General features: G+C 46.4%; 1 protein-coding gene across 9 annotated transcripts in view; it reads left to right on the top strand.

Moving 5' to 3' along the window:
* Positions 1 to 3,811, top strand: part of CHD6 (chromodomain helicase DNA binding protein 6) — a 253,245-nt gene extending 249,434 nt beyond the window's left edge. For all 9 annotated transcript variants that reach the window (XM_090020474.1, XM_090020470.1, XM_090020475.1 and 6 more), the window contains one exon: positions 158 to 3,811. In XM_090020474.1, coding sequence (XP_089876600.1) covers positions 158 to 1,045 — 888 coding nt within the window. In that variant the 3' untranslated portion in view covers positions 1,046 to 3,811. The remainder of the gene's footprint in view (positions 1 to 157) is intronic.
* Positions 3,812 to 20,603: the final 16,792 nt, after the last annotated feature.

The following is a 20,603-nucleotide window of genomic DNA, read 5'->3' on the forward strand; positions in this document are numbered from 1 at the left end:
ATTCTTGATCCTCTCAAAACCCATATTCAGAATCATACGGACAGGTGTTTGTATGTTGATACCATCAGCAACACAGATATAAGCATATGACAACAAGCTGAGCTTTCTTAGAGGTAATAACTCTTAGGTATCTTTGTTTTCTTTGTTTCATTTTCAGGGATTCTTACCAGAAAGCAAGTTTAATCGTATCCTGACTGAGCCTGTGCTCCGAGACACTGGGCCTCGCCGGAGAGGAAGGAGGCCCAGAAGTGAATTGATTAAAGCCCCTGGTGTTATAGCAGATTCTTCTTCAGGAATGGGACCATTATTCATGAATGGACTTATTGCTGGAATGGATGTAGTTGGACTTCAGAACATGAGAAACATGCAAAGCATCCCTTTAACTGGTCTGGTGGGGTTTCCTGCTGGATTTGCAGCAGTGTCTGCTGGTGAGGATGTCAAAAGCACTCTGAGTATGTTGCCTATGATGTTGCCAGGTATGGCTAGTGTACCACAGATGTTTGGTGTTGGAGGGCTTCTCAACCCACCAATGACAACTACTTGTACTTCAACTGCTCCAAGTTTGTTAACAAGCACAAAAAATGGTACATCAAATGCAGAAAAAGCTACTGAGGACAAACAGAGTAGCCAAAATGTGAAAAAAGAAACTCTTTCTGAAGACAAGCCTGGTCCTAGTTCATTTTCTGATCAGACAGAATCTGCAATAACAACCAGTAGTCCTGTAGCTTTTAATCCATTTCTTATACCAGGAATGTCCCCTGGACTGATCTATCCATCAATGTTTCTTTCACCCAGTATTGGCATGGCATTGCCAGGTATACAGCAAACCAGACTTTCTGAGGTGACAAACCTAGAAAGCCAGAAGCGGAAGAGGAAGAAAACTAAAGGGGAATCAGCAAATCCAGAACAAGAAACTGTTGCGCTCTCTGAAAAAGAAACAACAAACAGTCAAAACTGTATAGAGCAAACACCACCTTTGTCAACAGAGAAAGAACATGATGTACCAGCGGAAGAGACGGAGTCAAGAGAAATTAATAGAAATTAGAACTTTTGTTTCATTAAGAAAAAGATTGTGGCTTGTAAGTTTCTTATCCCATAAATATTTGTTACTTACCCTCTTGCCCCCACTTCACCTTCATAAAACCTGTGTTTCCATGAGTAAATATTATCTACCTAACTCCCTGTAAGAAAACTATGGTGACATAACATACGTTAATAGTTGCAGGGTCTTGCCACTTTATTAGATAAACAGTGTTGTTTAGGTAGGATTGGAGGCATGGAATTTGTGTTCAGTTGTTTATCCCAGACAACAATAATAATTCCAGTACTTGGTCAGGCCTCCAAATTGCTGACTTATTTGAGAAGAAGAAGAAGCAAAAAGAGCAAAAGTCCTTATCTCTTGATCTAAATGCAGACAAGGGCATTCCTTTTTAGAGTGACTCTGAATGAAAAACTTTGTATTGGGGGGTAAAAAGCACAGTTATAATAAGTGCTACTAATGTGTATTTTGGTTTAAAGTATTTCTGTATTTTACCCTCGTTACTAGAATAGTAGATAGACAGAAGTATATAACTAATGTTTGAAAATCCGTATATTGATTTCTTTTTTAAAAAAACATAACTGGTAATGATATAATTTCTTTCCCTTGCCCCACAAAGTTTGGGAGAGAAACTACAACAAAAGAAAATATTACTTAGACATTATTCTATATTTTTTTAAAACCAAAGTTTGGTTTTATGTTAAGTGGAATTTCAATTGCCCTTTCCCTGTTCGTTACAAAAACTTTTTCAGCTTGAGCTGAGAAGTTTTTGCATATTTGCATGTCTTTTATTGCAGTTAATGCACCTATCGCTACCAGTTACTTCACCATTCTGCTAATATTTAGTTCTCATTTATGGCATAAAAAGAACTGTAAAGTTATTGTTTCAGCTATGAACAGGTCACTCTGATTTTAATGTTCCTGTATGAACACTGAGGCTCTGTTTTTTTCTTTTAACATTTAATGTTTCTCCTACCTTTCCCAGAAATAATGTCATCAAAAAACAAGGGGGAGTGGGGAGCTGTAGACCAGCTTTACATTTTTGAATGTCTTTGAAAAGGACTGTTGAGGTTTTTCAAAGTGTGAGCTTATTCTCCTCCTTTTAGAGTTAGACTGTGAAGAGCATACTTCGGTTTCTTCTTTCCATTCCTCTCTATTTGCTGTTAAACAGTGTTTCTTAGTGCTCCTATTGGTAAATATTTCTGGAGTATGCATTTTAAATTAACAATTTTTTTCATGCTATCAACTTCCCAAAGTTCTACTCCTATTAGTTCTCTTTATCCTCACTCCTATTTAATTTTTCTTTCACTTGGGCTTGTTCTTATTTGCAGCTCATGATTTGTGACTTGAAATAAACATATAGTGGTGCAGCAGTGAGATGGCAGACTAATTGAGGGTGTTGAAAGCATGCTAGTAATCTGTTTCACATTTGGTTGTCACTATTTACTGTATTTTTTACTTATTTTCTGTTACAGTTTTGCTAATTTATCTAATGGTCCAAATGTTTTGACATAACTATTTCAGTTTGCATTATTTATTTATGATGCTTTTTGTCATTGTCTTTTATACATTTGGGATTATAAATTATGTACGTGATAAAATTAGCATCTCAAAGCAGTCTGTTACCCATGGCCTAACAGCAAGCCACGTTTATATCTTCAAGGAATGTATTCCCATTTTATTGGATTGGAAGCATTCTTTAAAAATATGTAACCAATCATAATGCAAAAAGAACCCCAGAGAATTAAATCTTATTCTATTTAATAACACTCTTGTAGCATAGATACTGTATTGCTATTGACGGATTTCTTAGAAATGCTGCTATCGCTATTTAACTAACATTTGTTCAGTTTTGCCTCCAGTGGAAGCAGAAAGGTTTTTTTCAGCTGTCAAATCCAAAATCAATATAATTTATTTATGTAAAAAAAATCACTTGATATATTTTTTAACCTTTTAAGTACTAACTTTCTTTTTATTCAGTAGAAGAACATGTATTTGCCCTAAATTCTTAAAATACACAAGCTTTAAAACTTATATATCTTCAAAGCCTTACTGTGAATGGATATAGAAATCTCTGCAGAGTCCATTTCATGTATGGGATGGTTATTTTTCCAGGGTTTCACTCGTAAGGAATGGGATTGCAAATGAAATGTTTTTAACTAGCCAGCATGCTCTTTACTTGTTCTTACTTATCAAATGTGTATCTTAAATCTCTGGGTGTTTAGGCTTCTTTTTGACTGCTATTGTGTGTGGCCCTTTTTGCAATCTGATAGAGATACTCTGTGATTTATTTACACTATAAGGCATAAGTTGCTTCGTATTACTTTCTGTCATACACAGAAAAGATGCCAAATTTTCACCAGTTTTCATTGGCACTCACACAAACATACGTTCTTCACCAAATGTGCTAAAAAAGTAATTGTCTGTGATCCTGAACATGGTTAAAAAGCAAAAGATTTAAAAGTCAGATTTTTATTTTTTTAATTTAGTGACTAGATTATGCTTATCTTTCAAACTTGGCAGAGCCTTGCTACAGATGTATATAATTTTTTCAGCAAATACATGTGAATGTTTAATTCACTTGACTCAGTGCTTAAACGTTACTTGCCTTTTTCTCAGCATGAACAATATCAAAAGCTATTGTATACATAACATCCCTCTCTCTAAGGTTGCTCCTCATGTGAGCCAAGGGGTTGTGCATTATTTACTCTGGGGGATGACAAATTGCAATTGATCCACACATTTTTAAATAAACTGAACTAGTTTACCAGACTAAGACCTCAGCTGTATCCATCAGCCTTTGCTGCTTTCAGCATAATTTTTCACCCTTTAACTCCCCACATTCTTGAAGAACTAATGTAATGAAGCAGTCTAAGTTACATGACGGATTTAAATGCAACTAGCTCAGTGGCAACTATGCTTAGGTTCTTCATTAAAAATAGTCAGTGGAAGGCTAGAAAACTAGTGATGAAATCCAGGAGAACCAGTAATAAACCTTTGCACTTATACAGCATCTTTCCACAGAAAAGGAGAGGGTATTTGGTATCTTTTACTGAGATCCTGAATGTCTCCATTTAAAACTTGTACCATGCTAGTAGGTGCCAAATAAATGCTTGTAATATTATTCAATCTAAGGATTGCATGCTTCAGAAAAATAGGTATCAATTCCATTTTACAAGTGGCTAAGCGGATAAACAGAAATATGCATCAAATGGAGTTTCACAATACAACATTCACTTATCTTCATCTTTAGAATTGTGACCCAGAGTAATTTCAGGTATCACAAGCCAATTAGTTTAATTAGTTTAGGCATAAGATGGAATGCAATGTTTGTTACAGTGTCACACAAAGTGTGCACACTATACTCTACTGACGGCCATTGCTTCAAGCCTTAGAAGGGCTTTGCATTTACCTGAATTTAATATAAGCATTCATGAAGAGTACAATGCTGTCAGTTTCAGCCTTGAAACTGACAAGCTCTTTTCGTTTTCATTTTCTTTCAGTAATCAGTTTTGAGCTGCTATTAGAAGTCTTGAAAACGAGGGGAACTAGTCTGTATACTGACTAGTTTAATAGCATCCCTACAAGAACTGCTTTCCTTCGGCGGTTTCCAGCACAGTTAAGTGGAGTACAGTTAGACTAGCATCTGCAATCCCTTTAGGCTGAGAGCTTAAATTACTCAGTTTGTGTCAGAGGCAGGCAGTAGTACCCAGGTACTGGTTCACTTTTCCCTGCAGCAGCATGGGGAAATTGCCCACACCACTGCTTCTCCCATGGCAGGCCTAGGGAAAATGCCTGCTACTGAATGCCTGTTGCTGAAGCCCCCCCACCATCAGATATTACTGAAGTCCACATCTGTGAGCCACATCAAATGTCTCTGCAGGCTTGATGCAGCACCCATGCCATAAGTTGCGAACTCCTGAAGTAGGCCATTACAATTATAGTTAGTACTCAGTTAAGGTCAGTTAACTGAAGTACAATTAAGTTACAAAGTAGATAGCAGAGCTAAAAGATGCTACTCACATGAGTATCTTATGCACTCAGCTGATATGAAGATAACCAAAACTTGTTACAATGTAAACAGTAGGCAAAACCTTATGCCTGTTGTTGTATTATGCAGTGAATTAAAGCAGTGTTAAGGACATGGCCAAGCATCTGGGACAAAGCAAAGTGGCAACTTCCATTTTGCAATCATGAATGTGCAACTACCAGCATCAACCACATTGTCTTCTCCCCCCATCCCTCCCTACCCCAGTCAGTGCCCAGGGCAATTGCTCTTATTGTTCCCCCTAGTTATGCTACTGGTGAATTATTTGCTTATACCATATACATGTAAGCAGGAAAACCAGTATGTTGCTGAGCCTCTGCTTTGTAGGTGGAGGTACAGTATCTGCAATCAGCTTCATACTATGCAGATTAGGTGTGAACCTTTGCCATTTCACAAGATGTTAATATGTGCATCTCAAACAAAGTTCAGGTGTTGTCCTGTCCAGATCTTTCTTTAAATATATTTTGCAGTGCATAAGTACCATTGCTCCCTGTCGCAGGGCTCTCAGGCATCCTGCAACTGAGACTAGAAATAGCTTGGGAGAGACCCCTAGGGGCGGAAAAGGGGAAGCACAACTGCCAGTTACTAGGCTTGTGCAGGTGCCGGTTGCCCTAGCAACCAGGGAAGCCGGGAGCCAGGAAGGGGTGGAGCTTAGCCCTTCTTAAGCCCAGGTAGAAGGCCAGGAGTTCAGTTCCCCTCTGGTGACCGCAAGAGCAGGAGCTCTGCGGGTGAGCTGAGCAGCCCGGGTCAAGGGTGCAGCCTGACCGCTCTGACTGGCCACAATGATGCAGGGGAAAAGGGAACTTGGACAGAGGTAAGGCAGAGCCTCCATAGAGTGGAGCTGGGTCTATGAGCTTGGGGCTTATGATTACGTTACGAGCCATTAGGCTTCTGGTTATGTTGTAGCCGCTTGGCTCATGATTTTTGTTCTTGTTATACCGGAGGACCGGGTGAGGCTGTAGGGGTCTGAGGAGGCCTCATGGGGGCTCCCCAGTAGCTGGGGGGTTCCCGGTGCCCAGCGGGGGCACAGTGAGCAGTGCCACAGTGGGCACAGCGTTTCGAGTACCAGAGAGGCACTCGGTGTGTGGGGGTTGTAGCCCCAGCCACGAATGGGCGCTCAGGCCCCGGAGGGGGCAACCAGCCGGAGAGGCGCGGCTTAGGCCCCGGAGGGGGCAACCAGCCGGAGAGGCGCGGCTTAGGCCCCGGAGGGGGCAACCAGCCGGAGAGGCGCGGCTTAGGCCCCGGAGGGGGCAACCAGCCGGAGAGGCGCGGCTTAGGCCCCGGAGGGGGCAACGGGTGCGAGAGGTGCGGAAAAGGCCCTAGAGGGGGCAATGAGCATGGGAAGCATGCGACAAGCCCAGACGAGGGGTAGTAAAAAGCCCAAGGGTGAGAAGGGCGCTGACGACCCAAAGGCGAAAGAAGGGGCCGGGACCAGATACTGTGTTCCGGGGGAGGATCATTCTGGCAACAACTGCGAGGCTTGGGCTGCGGTGCAGGGGGAGAAGGGAGCCGCAGACAGCGCCCCCAACCATCGGGGCGCATATAAATGGGCAGCTTCCGGCTAGGTTTAATCATTCTTCTCTTATGAACAAGATCAAGACGTGGCAGGCGAGAATAGGCGGGTGGTGGGCCCATTGCAGAAATCGAGAGCTGCACGTGCAAAGAGACTCCAAAAGTGAGACTCTTGTCACACCCCCCAAGTTAAAGCCTGAATTCTGCTCATAGAGAAGCAGGAACTTTACACGTTTGTCTTTCACAGATATTGTCAGGATTTATGTATATCTATCTTCATATTCACAAAAAGTAAACACATGAGAATTCTGATATGACATAGAATAGAAAGATACCTTACATTTATGTAGTACCTTTCATTTTAAGAGCACTTAAAGAAGGAGAAATGCAGAGTGTTACACAGACAAATACAGAGTGCTGCACCTAGAGCGTAAAAATATCCAGCACACTGACTGGCTGGGGAATGACCCTCTCAGTAGCACAGAAGCGGAAAGGGATCTCAGAGTCATAGTGGACTTCAAGATGAACATGAGCCACCAGTGTGACGAAATCATCAGCAAAGCTAACTGCACTTTATCATGCATTAGCAGATGCATGACGAACAGATCCAAGGAGGTGATACTTCCCCTTTTTGTAGCATTGGTCAGACCACAGTTGAAGTACTGTGTCCAGTTTTGGCCATGGTACTTTAAGAAGAATGTGAATAACCTCAAGAGGGTTCAGAGGAGGGCCACTTATGGTTAAGGGTTTGCAGACCAAGCCCTATGAGAACCTCTGCAAGAGAAGGCTGAGAGGTGATCTTGTGGCCGCCTACATGTTCATTGAAGGGGGAAAGCAAGGAACAGGAGATGCCCTGTTCACCAGGGTACCTCTTGGGGTAACAAGGAACAATGGTCACAAACTGACAGAGTATATTTAGGCTGGACATCAGGAAGGACTTATTCATGGTAAGGGTGGCCAGAATTTGGAACAGACTTCCAAGGGAGGTGGTGCTCTCCTCTACCTTGGGGGTCTTTAAGAGAAGGCTGGATAGGTCATCTAACCCCAGCATGCTTTCCTGCCCAGGGCAGGAGATCAGACTTGATGATCTGCTGAGGTCCCTTCCAACCCTAGCATATATGAATCTATAAACATTTCATAGATTCAGAAACATTGTTAAAGACACCTAGTACTGAAATACTGTCTGCTAAATGGTATCCTTCCTTAAAGTATGACATTAAGAGTGTGTCTACAAGAGACATATACTGCAATTGCCTAATTAGCTCTGCAGTAAATATCTTGATGTCCTCGTGTGCAGGGCAATCCAGCTGGAGTAAACTAATTAATTCCGTAGCAAGATCATACTTGTAAGTACAAGCAGTATCCTGCTGCGGAGTTTTTTTACTCTGCAGCAGCACATGCGTAGACGCTGATACAGCTGGCTGGGGCATGAGGGTGTTGCAGTGCAGGGGCTGCCTGCTGGCTAGCCCTGCACCAGCATCCCCTCTAAGCTGTGCACATGCATGGCTGTGCACAGTACAAGATCATGCCACAAAATAACTTTTTAATATACAGTGACATACCGACAGGGGGCGGTAGGGGGCTACGGCCCCCGAGCGCCAGCTTGGGGAGAACATCCAGTGCTGTAGCAAGCATCCGGCTGCTTGCCACCCATCCCAGCCTGGCCGCAGGCTGCTGCAGAAGTGAGGAGGGACAGGCACACTGAGATACCTGCGCACACCCAGCTAGGATTGCTCACGAATCGCTAAAGCTTAGAGGGAACATTGCCTTGCACTGGAGCACCTCCATGCCTTAACCAGCCCTTCCACAGGCCCCTGCCAACTGGGGCTGCTTTGACCCAGTTCAACATACTGTGGTCTCAGGTGCCTGGGAACAATAAACTCCAGAATTTATTGCTTCAAATTAAGTAACAGTACAGCACAGCAGCCCACAGCAGCTAGGAAAAGGAGTAAATAAGTTTTCATTACCCAGTTCAAACTACAAAGAGCAGAGTAATTTTTTGAAATGAAATCTGGTCACGGCATCTGCCCAAACACTTCTACTTTGCCTTAACAAAACCTATAGGATCTTCAATGACCAAGTAGCCAGAACCTATATTATGTATCATGTGAAAGTACTTTTGTGTTCCTTAATATTATTTTGGGGAATTGAATCAGCACCAAGTCAGAAAGAAGAATACTACTTGCAGACTACAAATACGGCTTCTTGCAGCAAATGAAATATTTTCAAAGCATAGGAGAGTATATGACTAAAGAAAATCTTGCCTATACCACAAAAACCACAGACTTTGGAATTCTCAATACAATTACACTTTCCTCTTGGTCAGACAGAGCCTGACCTATTTCAGTGCTATAAGCAGCTGTGTCCAGAAAGGACTAGTAATCATTATGATGTGTTGCTTTTAAAGCACCCAGAAATGTACTAACTGCTCTACAGAATTAGTAAAAAGATAAAGTATGTGATTCTTCACTGTCTTGCACCTTGTGTGATCAGTTTCACCAATGCAAAAGAGCTAAAAAATGGTATCAGGCAAGAATGGTAGTTTTTATACACAGTGCCCGATTCTTCACTCTGCCTAATTGTGTTCATGCATACCGTGCATATGGTACAAAGGGGGAGAGGCAGGGGAGTTATGGGACCAATGCTGCTGCAAGGAGCTGGTCGTAGCTTTCTGACTGTCAGCCACTCAGCTCCAACGTGAGATTACACTACTGGGATGTGTCTACACATGCTTTTACACATACCTAAACTTTATGCGCATTTGCCTAATGTATATTAAGGCAATTGAGATGTACATCTACACATGCATGTGCATTAAGGCGCTTTAGCTGTTTGCACCTAAATTTGATACCTGCTTTTACAGGTATCAAATTTGAGCATGAATAGCCTAAAATTGCCATTTTTAAGGTGTATTAAGTGCATGCACGTGTAAACCTGCACCCTTAATGTACCTTAAAAATAGCTAATGAGCCTTAAATTGGTATGTGTAGATGCACTCCTGGAGAATCAGGTGTAATCAAGATCCACTACATCTCTCCCCTACTTGTCTGCCCACAATGGCACATTATCCTTGAGATGCTGTACTCCCCCTCCATGGAGTGATGGGTGAATGGAAGAACATAACTGGCCTACCATTACCAGCTTTCTGTTGGCTGCCAGTTTGCTTGCAATATGGGTAGTTTAAATTCACTACATTATGAAAAATGGCCAAGTGACCTGAAGCTGCCAGAGAGGGATCAGAGGCCCAAGTGACTGGAAATTGGTGCCAGGGGCCCAAGCAGGTGGATGGAGGCTGTCAGAGAGAGGCTGGAGCCCGAGGGATTGGAAACTGATACAGACTAGAGAGTCCAACAAGGATGACAACAGAATGACATTTATGAGGCATGGGCGTGGCTATGGGGGCAGCTGGGGCCACAATTAATACCCATAAGGCAAGTTACTACCCTAAGGCACAGAAAGAACCACTAAGACTGCAAGGGTCACCTGGAGGACAGGACAGGTGCTAGCAGGGCATCGAACCATGGCAGTATTGGACAGCAAGTCCATTGTGGGGTGCTGGGGGAAGGGGGGAAGAAAGTGAGAAACAGAAATTAACAGGACTAAGCACTAACTCAGGGGCATCTGGGAATGCTCCAGGACTCAGAGGCAACCTCCTAATTCTCTCAATATAAAAGCCTTGGTCTGTCTGTCCATAATGCTTTATTCACACTCTGGTTGGCTGTCTGGGCAGCCAATCAGAGTGCAAATAAAGCAGTAGGGACAGCTGGCAGCAGAGTGCTGCCATGACAGCAGGGACAGCGGGGTGGGGATAGCAACAGTGTGAAGGGGTGAGGAATGGGGTCAGGGCCACCATGGCAGGGAGGGGGATGGGAGGGAATGGCCCCAGGCCCAAACCCAAACCACCAGGGGGGAATGGGGTTGGGCCCAAATTGGGTGGGGGTTATCGGGGCTGCAAGGCTGGACACTGGGCTCTGTCCCTGCTGGCCCCCTGGGGGTTATGGGGGAGTGGCTCTGACCCCGAAGTGGCAGGGGCGAGGGTGGCCCCAGCCCTGGGCCTCATCCCCGCCCAGCTCCTCTCCCCCCCACAGCAGGCAGCAGCAATGGAGTGGGGGTGCTGGCCCTGTCCCCCCTGCTTCCTGGAGGCTGTGAAAACAGAGCAATCGAGGGGAGGGGAGGGGGAGTTCGGGTTTGGGCCGGGGCCACTCTCTCCCATCTCCCTCCCTGTAGTGGTAGCCCTGATCCCATCTCCATCTGCTGACCATTCCCCACAGCCCTGCAGGTGGCTGCAAGGGAACAAATGGGGTGGCGGAGCCAGCAGATGGAAGCGGGGGGCCAGCCCAGCCCCAAATGTGGGCGGAGCAGGGCCAGACACAGGCTTCTGTCCCTGGCCATCCCTCCCCCCACCCATCATTCTTGATAGGCAATTGGCTAGTTTATATATAAACAGGCACGGCAGGTGATATAGCAAGGGAGTATGCTGAGGAGATGGAGTGGGAGCAGGATCAGGTTGGTGTCACAGCCACCCTCAGGGGCTGGTCCTGCTACAGTCTTCCTGTCAGTGATTGTTTTCTTGCTGTATCTGATTTTCTGGTCTCTAGCCAACTGGTCAAGGCTCAATCAAAATCATCTAGACCAGTATTTCTCAACCTGTGGGTCATGAGATGTGCAATAATATATGAAAGGGGCATGAACAAACATTAAGAATGGATTTTTCCTTTAAAGGAGAAAAATGTGGGAAACCGTGGCTTTTCTCTTGTAGGCTGGCAGAGTTCTAGCCTACAAGGGGCTGCTTGGGACCCCCTCCTGCTACGCAGACAACCTTCTGCCCCACATGCTGGCAGGCTGGATCCTGGGGTTGAAGGGCAGTGGGTCAGGAGTGAGGGGCACTGGGTTGCGACTAGCCATCAATGTTTATAAATGGATCCTGATACATAAAAGGTTGAGGACCACTGATCTAAATGCTAGTTTCTTCTGTCTGTCTATATTGGTTCCCTGATATTGCTGTTCCACACCTGTCTATGGTTTCTTCTCAGTCTCAATGGTAACTATGTAATAGGTCCTTGGCTCAATGACAGCTTGGACAGTGACCTTTTGCCACTGCTGTGTGTGACTCTTGACTGGTTGAACACAGACCGTTTCCCTTAAGCAGAGGCCTCAAGTGTTTGGTTCCTCTAATGTAATATGCTACCTAGGTATACTTGGCAAAGTGTGCCTTCAGTTTCCTAATTACTGTTCTTGTTTGAATATCCTCTAGATAGCCCGCCTCCAAAAAATAATTTAATGTAACCATGTAACTTCTGTAATTGAATGCAAACAGGTCTGTCCCAAACTTTTTTCCCCTCAAGGTTGTATTGGGAACCTGCGAGTCTGTAACATCTCCTTCTGTTGTCCATCTCCATGCTCTTAGCACACCTTGCATCATTCTATGTATGTTCTCACCTGGGAATTCATGCCTGACTATTAGACATATTCCCGAGCTTGTTGCAGGCATACCTCTATTCCTAGGTGCAAAGTATGTATTCTTTTCATTATATCCTGTTTTAGATTGGCAGGGATTACTACTCAGTCACTTTTAAACAAGATCTCATCCTGTGCACACAACTCATCCCTAACCTACAAGTAGGGAATGACTGACTTCCTTACAATCTGGCCATCCCTGGAGTACAATTCATATCACAGTCTGTAGCTGTTAATCCAATTCTGTGCTCTCCTGTATTCTCTCGAGGGTCCCTTTGGATATAGGGAGGTATGGTAGTACATAGATTTGATCTCCTGTTCTGTGGGCCCAGGTGTACTTTGGAAGGTCAGCCCTGCTCAGTGTCTGCCACTAGCAATGACTTCCCTATATAGTACCTGATGTTCACATCCTAGCACTGAAGTCACAAAGCATGTACTTTGATACAATTTACAATGTTTTCCATCAGTGGCCTGTGATCAGAATGCACATCCACCTTCTCTCTGAAGGTGAACTGGAAGAACACAGCCAGGATTGCCTTTTCTATTTGCACATATACTCTTTCCATATCAGGGCCCAGCCAGCAAATGCCATGGGTTGCTGGTTCTCCATTAATGCTACTCCTAGGTCTCCCTCTGAGGCATCACACTGAAGTAATGAACCTAGCAATGAAATCACAACTACAAGACGTGTCCCTCACTTACAAGCTTTAATTCTTTCAAATCCTTGGTCCTGGGCTTCTGCCCAGTTCCATACTACCTTCTTGTGTGTTAATTGTCTCAAATCTTTGCAGTCCTCTAACAGGTATGCACAGAATCTGGGAAGATAGTTAGACAAGCCTATAAATTGCTGGACTACCTTCACATCTGTTGGTATATTTCCTTAATGGCTCTCAATTTTTCAGGGTCAAGCCAGAGTCCTGCCAAGGTAAGAGGATGGCCAGTGTAGGAGACCTCAGTCCTCCTCAACTTCTGCTCATCTGAGTGTAAATAAATGTTCTGATCCCTACACTTATTCAGAAGCTGTCACAGCTTAGCCTCATGGTTCTAGATAGAGCCTGAGAAAGGCAAGTCAAGGGCCAGAGTGTAAGAGACGGGGGCCAGGGAGCCCAGAGCATGGGAGACAGTGGCCAGGGAGCCCAAAGCACAAGAGACAAGGGGCCGGGGGCTCAGAGCACAGGAGATAAAGGCCAGGGACCCAGAGCATGGGAGAAAGAGGGCTAGGGGCCCAGAGAGTGACATACAGAGAGGGCTGAGGCTGAGAAAACCAGGCCAAAAGAAGTGGGCCATAGCTAGAGGCTGGTAGCCAAAATAAATGAGCTAAAGCCAAGAGGACTGAGGCCTCTGCAGGAAGGTCCAGGACATGGTCTGAATAACACCGGCAAGGCACGGGTGTGGCTACAAGGGAGGATGGAGGCCACAGTTATCACTCCTGTGCTCTAAGGTGCAGATAGCATTAGGGGACCATGATTCGGTTAGGGGGAACAATTCGGCCGTCAGGGAGGATGAGGGGCAGGGACATCAAGGCTCCCCCCCAGAGGCAGAGCCTATCACATTGCACTATGGAAAACCTGTATCCCAGCCACTATACAGACCATTTGGAAATGCTTATGTCAGAGTTTAAGGGCCCCAAGCCACCAAGTTCTTTCAATTTCTGTGAAACTTCGAGAGACCTCCACCCCCGCCTCCATGATGTCTGTAGGCCTCACTGGAGCACTGATATATATATATATATATATATATATATATATACACACACATACACACTGCTCACACAAAGGCTTTCCTAAAGCATTGACCAGAGTAGGCCTGACTAGCAACCCTGACCCATGCATAAACTCCTCACATAAATAAAGCTTAACATGTGGGCCAGATGAGTATTCCTACCAAAATACAGGCAGTGCAAGGTGCAGGATAGTTTAGTACCAGGATGATAAGGCTGGAACAAGAATACCAGGTCAGGATATGAAACCAGCAAGACGGTTTGAGATATTCAAGATACAGATGGAATACAATACATTTCCTTTGATCATGGTATAAAAGGAGAATTGGAAATCAGGGGCACTTTGTAGCATCCTAGGGGAGCCTGCATGGTGTTGTGCTGACTACCTTGTCACAGGTACAAATTCCTTAACACCTGCTCTGATGTACTTGTTAGGCCAAAACCTGATAGGGCTGTGCTTGTAGACAATAAATCTGGCCGAATCTTTTCCACCAAACTGAGCCTGTGGTCATTCTTTAAGACAAAGCTGGCGTTGGGATATCTTGGCTGTGACTTTTGCCAGTACCAAAGCTCCTGAGACTTCAACACTAACATCACATAAGTAACACCTTACAAGGACAACAGCAATGACGACACTGATAACAGCCAACAACAATGTCCTTCTCAAGCTACAGCATACAAACTTTCTTCAGAATTTTTAGAAGTACAACATCAAGGTCTCATTGACTGAATGGACAGACCATTGGCTCCAGCTCTGTGGAGATCAGTAGGGTAGGGGAGATCAGTGAGATTTGGAAAGCTATAAATAAAAAGCACATATGCAAATACTGTTTTCGTCCTTCAGACTAGTAATTTTGTTTGCACTAGTGAATATCATATTGAATTGGATAAAAGCTGTATAATGTTCTCCTTGTATTAACTCCTTGTGATGGAACTGTTTTACAGGGACCTTGTGCTGTGAGTCAGGGTGGTGGCCACAAGTCAGGGACATGAGCTGGCACTCCCACTGACTGCACAGAGAGTAAAACAGGAGAGTTACAGGCAACTAAAAAGGTAACATGGTTGAGGAGGGTTCTGTCGATGGTGATTTGGTGAAATCTAAGCAAGTTGTGTTCGTTCCTTGTAGGGTGACTGTGGCAGGGCGCCCTCTAGGGGTGCCATGACCTCCCCTAGCGCCCTTACCTACCGTGCCAAATCAGGTCCCAAATGCACCCTCTATCTTGCCCACCACGTCTTGCTGGTAAATATCAAAGGGAGGCTGCCTTCCTGCCCTCCTTGGCACGGTGCCTGCCTTGCTGTACTGGGGCTCTGTCCAATTGCCCGCCTGTATCCTCACAGGTACCCCCTCGCTGCCCTCACTGCACCAGGGCCTGTCTCCCGTGCTCTCGCCCACACTGGGGCCTGTCTCCCGTGACTCTCGTAGCCCGCACCGGGGCCTTGCCCTTATACCGTCGCCCTCCCTGGGCCTTGCCTCTCGCTCTCGCCCCCCGCAACCGGGGCCTGTGCCTCGTGCTCCCCGCCCGCACTGGGGCCTTGCTTGCGCCTCTTGCGCTCCCCGCCCGCACTGGGGCCTTGCTTGCGCCTCTTGCGCTCCCCGCCCGCACTGGGGCCTTGCTTGCGCCTCCTGCGCTCCCCGCCCGCACTGGGGCCTTCTCACAACAGGGCTCAGGCAGCCTCAGCCTTACTTGGCCCCAGACCCCTTTCCTGGGTCTTTCGCCCTCACGGGCTTCTCCCAATTGGGGCTCAGGTGGCCACAGCCTTACCTGGCCCCCCAGACCCCTTTCCTGGGTCTTACACCCCACTGGGGCTCCTCCCAATTGGGGCTCAGGCAGCCTCAGTCTTACCTGGCACCAGCCCCGCCTTCTTGGGTCCTACGCCCACTGGGCTCATCCTGATAATCGCCCACACTGGGGCCAGGGTCGGGACACCCCAAAACGCAGTGCCCTCTGCAGCACCAGGAACCGCCCCCACTGCTGGGGAGCTCCCCTGAGGCCTCCTCCACCCCTACAGCCTCACCCGGTCCTCCGGTGTAATCTCACAACCAAAACAAATGCAAAGCCCCTCGGCTATAACACAAATCTTAAGCCAACCTGGCTATCCTTCGTCCATGTCCCTCTCCACCCCATATCATCGTGTCAACACTGCTCAAGCCATCTGGCTTCCTTACTACGCCTGCCCACCCTGCTTACTCCAGCAGGGCTCCTGCTCCTCAGGCTGCCAGGGGGAACTGCCTCTGGCCTCGGCCTTGCTGTTTATAAAAGCCAGGCCCTGCCCCCTTCTGGTCAGCTGACCCACTTGGTTGTCTTAGCAACCCACCTGTGCTGCCCTGGTGAGTGGCAGCTGAGCCCATTTTACTGCCACCAGTAGCAGGCACCCTAGTGCCCTGCTACAGTGACATTAGGGCAGAAGGACCCACAGACAGGGGATGGGAGGGATGCCACAGAAGGTGGGAGGGGAATGTTCTTATGTGCAAGCAGCTGTTGTGGGGGAAGAGATGAACGATATGTCAGGAAAGGTGCATTGGAGTAGTCCTGTCAGCCTGAAGCAAAAATGCTGCGGTTCGTTTCTCGGGAGGCGAAGAACTCTCAGACACACTATTAGCAACACAAAAGGTATATTTGCAAATAGGGTCAGAGTGAAGACAAAAGACCACACTCTGCCCCCAGGGAAAACTCTCAGCTGGCTTTTATCCTCTCTCTCCTGAGCACGTGTGCAGAAGCAGGAACTCTTACAACTCATTTCCGGTTCATACAAACATATATGTAAATACGTCACTTCAGACGTCGCATGTCTATTATAATTAACTACTTAAGTATGCGGGGCGGATAGGCTTATATGCATTAGCTAATCACGCATGCTTAGAAAAGCTCTCCAGGTTACCAAAAGTTCAAACCCTCTCTCTGTCTCAAGGACACAATCATTAAAATGGCAATTTCTCTTATCTACATGAGAAAGCACAGGGAGTGTGATTTAGTGTAACAAAGAGATAGTAAATTTGCCAAAGAAGAAAAGGGAGTGATACCTTAATACAAAGAGTTCTTGGTAGTTTCTTCCCCCACCAGGCATGAGATGCCAGCTGTGTAGTTCTAACAACACTCTATTCATAATGCATTTTTAATAATATTTCTAACAAGCCTGAGGCAGCTGTTGGGTGAAGAGAAGGGAGGGACACAAAGGAATGATGTTAAGGATGGTCCTGCAGAGGCTAGGACAAGGGAAGGCACAAGCAGTGCTGCCAAAGAAGCTGGACAGATTTGGCTCCTGCCCTGTTGGGCCCAGCAGCCAGGGATGAGAGTTCCCCGGTGGAATTGCTGCAGTTAACTGAATAATCTTCCACATGACTGAGAACCCTTGAACAAAAGACTCCTCACTTCCCCAAGAGAAGTTTTCAGGGTGCTCCCAGCTGTTCCTTCCCTGTCCCTACCACCCCCAAAGGACCTGACTGCAATTTCCATTTTAGCTCCAGTCAGCTACCAAGAAAAAAAGGACCAAAGAGTCTACACTGAAAATTGTGCTTTCTGAGTCCTGGGTGAAAATGTGAGGTCACTCTTCTGAGGCAATCTAAAAGATTATTCTTATATTTTGCTTCTTTCTCAGTGAAGTTAATTCAGTGCTTTGGGATTAAAGTTTGTAAGAGATTCTCTCCTTGTAAATCTTATGTCTACTTTCAGGATCAGGTTCTTGATGATTATTTGTTATTGTCTGAACAAATATCAAATAATTTCTTGAGATATATATCCCTGCATTCTATGGTGGCACTTCAGCAACCTGTACATAATAAAATTTGTTATTTTCTTATTGGGCATTGAATCAATAATTATACAGTGCAAAATTCATAATTGTACAGGATACCTGCAATCATTATCAGCTAATTTCTAATATTCAACCCAGTGGCAATGTGTAGGAGGTGCACAGGGGTGCATGCGGACCCTGAGAACACTGGTGCACCCCCTCACAGCAACATTCCCCACTTAGGCAGCGAGCATGGGGGCAGGCGGGAGCGCTGGTGTCCCCCTGAGAGTGGGGGCATCAGAAGTGCCGCTGGCACTTCCAGGCATGTCCCTGGCCCTTCCAGGTGCGCCGCTGGCACTTCCAGGCAGCATACCCTCTTAGAGCCAGCTTAGAGGGAACACTGCTTCTGGGTTGGTATGCGTGACTGGATGCGGGAGGACTGCACCCCCCCCACCCCAGCTGGTGCAGTCAGCCACAGGGGGATCCCCCCAGTCACTAACTGACTGCTGGAGGGGCAAGTGCCTGCCCCGCCTGAATCAGGAGGCACCAGTTGCCCAAGATTCAACCAAAAGTCTTGGATTATTACTCTATTTTTCACTTGCAGTAAAGCATTAGAGGTGGTGGTCTTGTGGATTTAGATTTGTGGAGAGATATATTCCATGGAGAAGTACATCACTCCTTTCTTTAAACTGTCCTTTAAACTGCGCATTTAGTGCTGTGCTGAAGGTGAAACTGAATAACATAATAAAAGAAGACTGTGGCATTCTTATCAATATGTTTTATGGCATAATTTTCAAATGATATTCCTTAGGGATGAGGGACTGACAACAGTGGTACCATCAAGCACATTATGCTACTCCACACAAGCTGCCTTTTGCAGGAAGGTTACTTAGCGCTGCTAAAAAATAGTGCCAATTACCCTGCCAGCACCAGTTTGTGAAGAAGACTACACCGCTACCAATTCAGAGCCTGTGTGGACCTGTGCAATATGCATAATGGCACGGCTGCCAAAGATTGTAAGAATACATTCTAGACATGGCTTGTGAATACTCTGGAGCAAAAGTTATATTAAAGTGCTGCTGGAATGCCAGGAATGAGACGTATCTACTTGAAAGTAAGTTTTGTTTCAATGATGAAACCTCCCAAATTTATAACAACATCAAAAGGCGTGGCAGGAAAGACGAGTGACCCTGATAAGCTGTACTGTAGAACAGGCTTAGTGTGGCTGCTAGGGGCTCCCCAAAGCTGCTTTCAGAGGGAGTGTCCTGTCCCAGTGGTGCATTGGCCAGGAAACCTCGACCAGCCAAGCACAGAGACACCCTCTCACCCCCACGTTGGGAGAGCTGAGTTAAATGGGAAAGGTATGTGGCACAGCACAGGGTGTGCCTGCCACTTTAAGAGGTTTGAGACAGGCTTTGGGTAGCCGGTAGGTGCAGTTTGGCCCAATTAGATGGTCACATGATTGAAAGGGGCCACCAGATTGGAGGAGGGCTGGGCAACTTCAGTATAAGCCCAGGCCCTAGCAGCAGAACTAGCAGTTACATCCAAGGGAGCCAGATGAGCAACATTATTCAGCCTGCAGATTACAGGTCCTAGAACAGGGGTGGGCAAAAAATGAGGCCCATGGGCTGGATGTGGTCTGCCAGATCATTCTACCCAGCCTGTGGGGCCCCTAAAAATTTAGAAAATTAATATATATCTGCCCCTGACTACCTGTAATGTGGCCCTCGATGGCTTGCCAAGACTCAGTAAGCAGCCCTCCACCTGAAATAATTGCCTGCACCTGTCCTAGAACATCTGGAGGTCAGGGTAGGAACTATGGGGATAGAGATTCCTGTTGTCCCAGGTAAAACTGAAAACTGCACCCTGTTGGGGTTAGGTGATATGGAGGGGCAACCTCCAGGAAATGTCACACCTGTGACTCCCCATTGAAAGGCAAGGATGGGGCGCTGGAAAGCCTCAGCCCCCATGACCTCGCACAATCAGGGGGCAGCAGGGCAGGCCCGACAAGGAGAGGCTATGAGACCTGAACCTGTTCAGCCTTCATAAGAGAAGGCTGAGAGGGGATCTGGTGGCCGTCTATAAACTGGCCAAGGGAGACCAGCAGGCAGTGCGGGAGTCCCTGTTCCCCCGAGCATTACCAGGAGTAACAAGGAATAACGGACATAAGTTGATGGAGAGTAGATTCAGGCTAGATATCAGGAGGCACTACTTCACTGTCAGGGCAACTAGGATCTGGTGCTCACTTCTACCCTGGGGGTTTTCAAAAGGAGGCTAGATAGACACCTTGCCAGGGTCATTTGACCTCAGCATTCTTTCTTGTCCATGGCAGGGGATCGGGCTTGATGATCTGCTCAGGTCCCTTCCAACCCTACAAACTATGAAACTATACAGAGTAGGGCAGAGTGCATATGGCTTATGGTGGGTCTGAGACATGGGAAAGGTCCAGCAAGGGACCTGAGCCCATAGGGGAAGGAGGCCAGAATGAAGCCCAAGGGGTGTCAGGCACAGAAGCCCAGTGAGGGGGTGGAGTAGGGGCCCCAATGACGGGGTGGAGTTGTGGCCCCAGAGAGGAGACACATGACTAAGGCATGTCTGAGGACATCTGGGGCCAAGTTTGGGCCAGAGGCCAGGCCAAAGTACATCTGAGGCCAAATATAGCTCAGAGGCCAAGTGCAGCCCAGCTAAGGGGCCAGGGGAGTTGGAAGTGATTTTTGAATGCCATATGCAAGGCATGAAACATGGTGTAGGGGTGGCTTGGAGCCATGTATTATGCCCTTGGCATCAGGCAATAAATGGTCAGCCTCCTGCCTATATATGAACAACTCTTTAGTTCCAACAAAGGAGTGACAGGTGAGTCAGGTGGGTGGACTGCCCTAGAGAGGTGGGCAGGCCTGTGTTGTGACTGGCCTTGTGACAGCCCCTTCATGAAGATGTGGACAGATAAGAAAGAGTCCAGGTGAGAGTGACAAAAATGATGAGAGGTCTGGAAAATATGACCTATGAGGAAAGGTCAAAAGAACTAGGGTTCTTCAGTATAGACAAGACTGGAGGGGGGGATTTGATAAGTTTTCAAATACCTGAAGGGAGGTTAT

The sequence above is a fragment of the Crocodylus siamensis genome, chromosome 10 (genome assembly GCF_052110815.1).
Source record: "Crocodylus siamensis isolate JL-2025a chromosome 10, ASM5211081v1, whole genome shotgun sequence".
NCBI lineage: Eukaryota > Metazoa > Chordata > Crocodylia > Crocodylidae > Crocodylus > Crocodylus siamensis.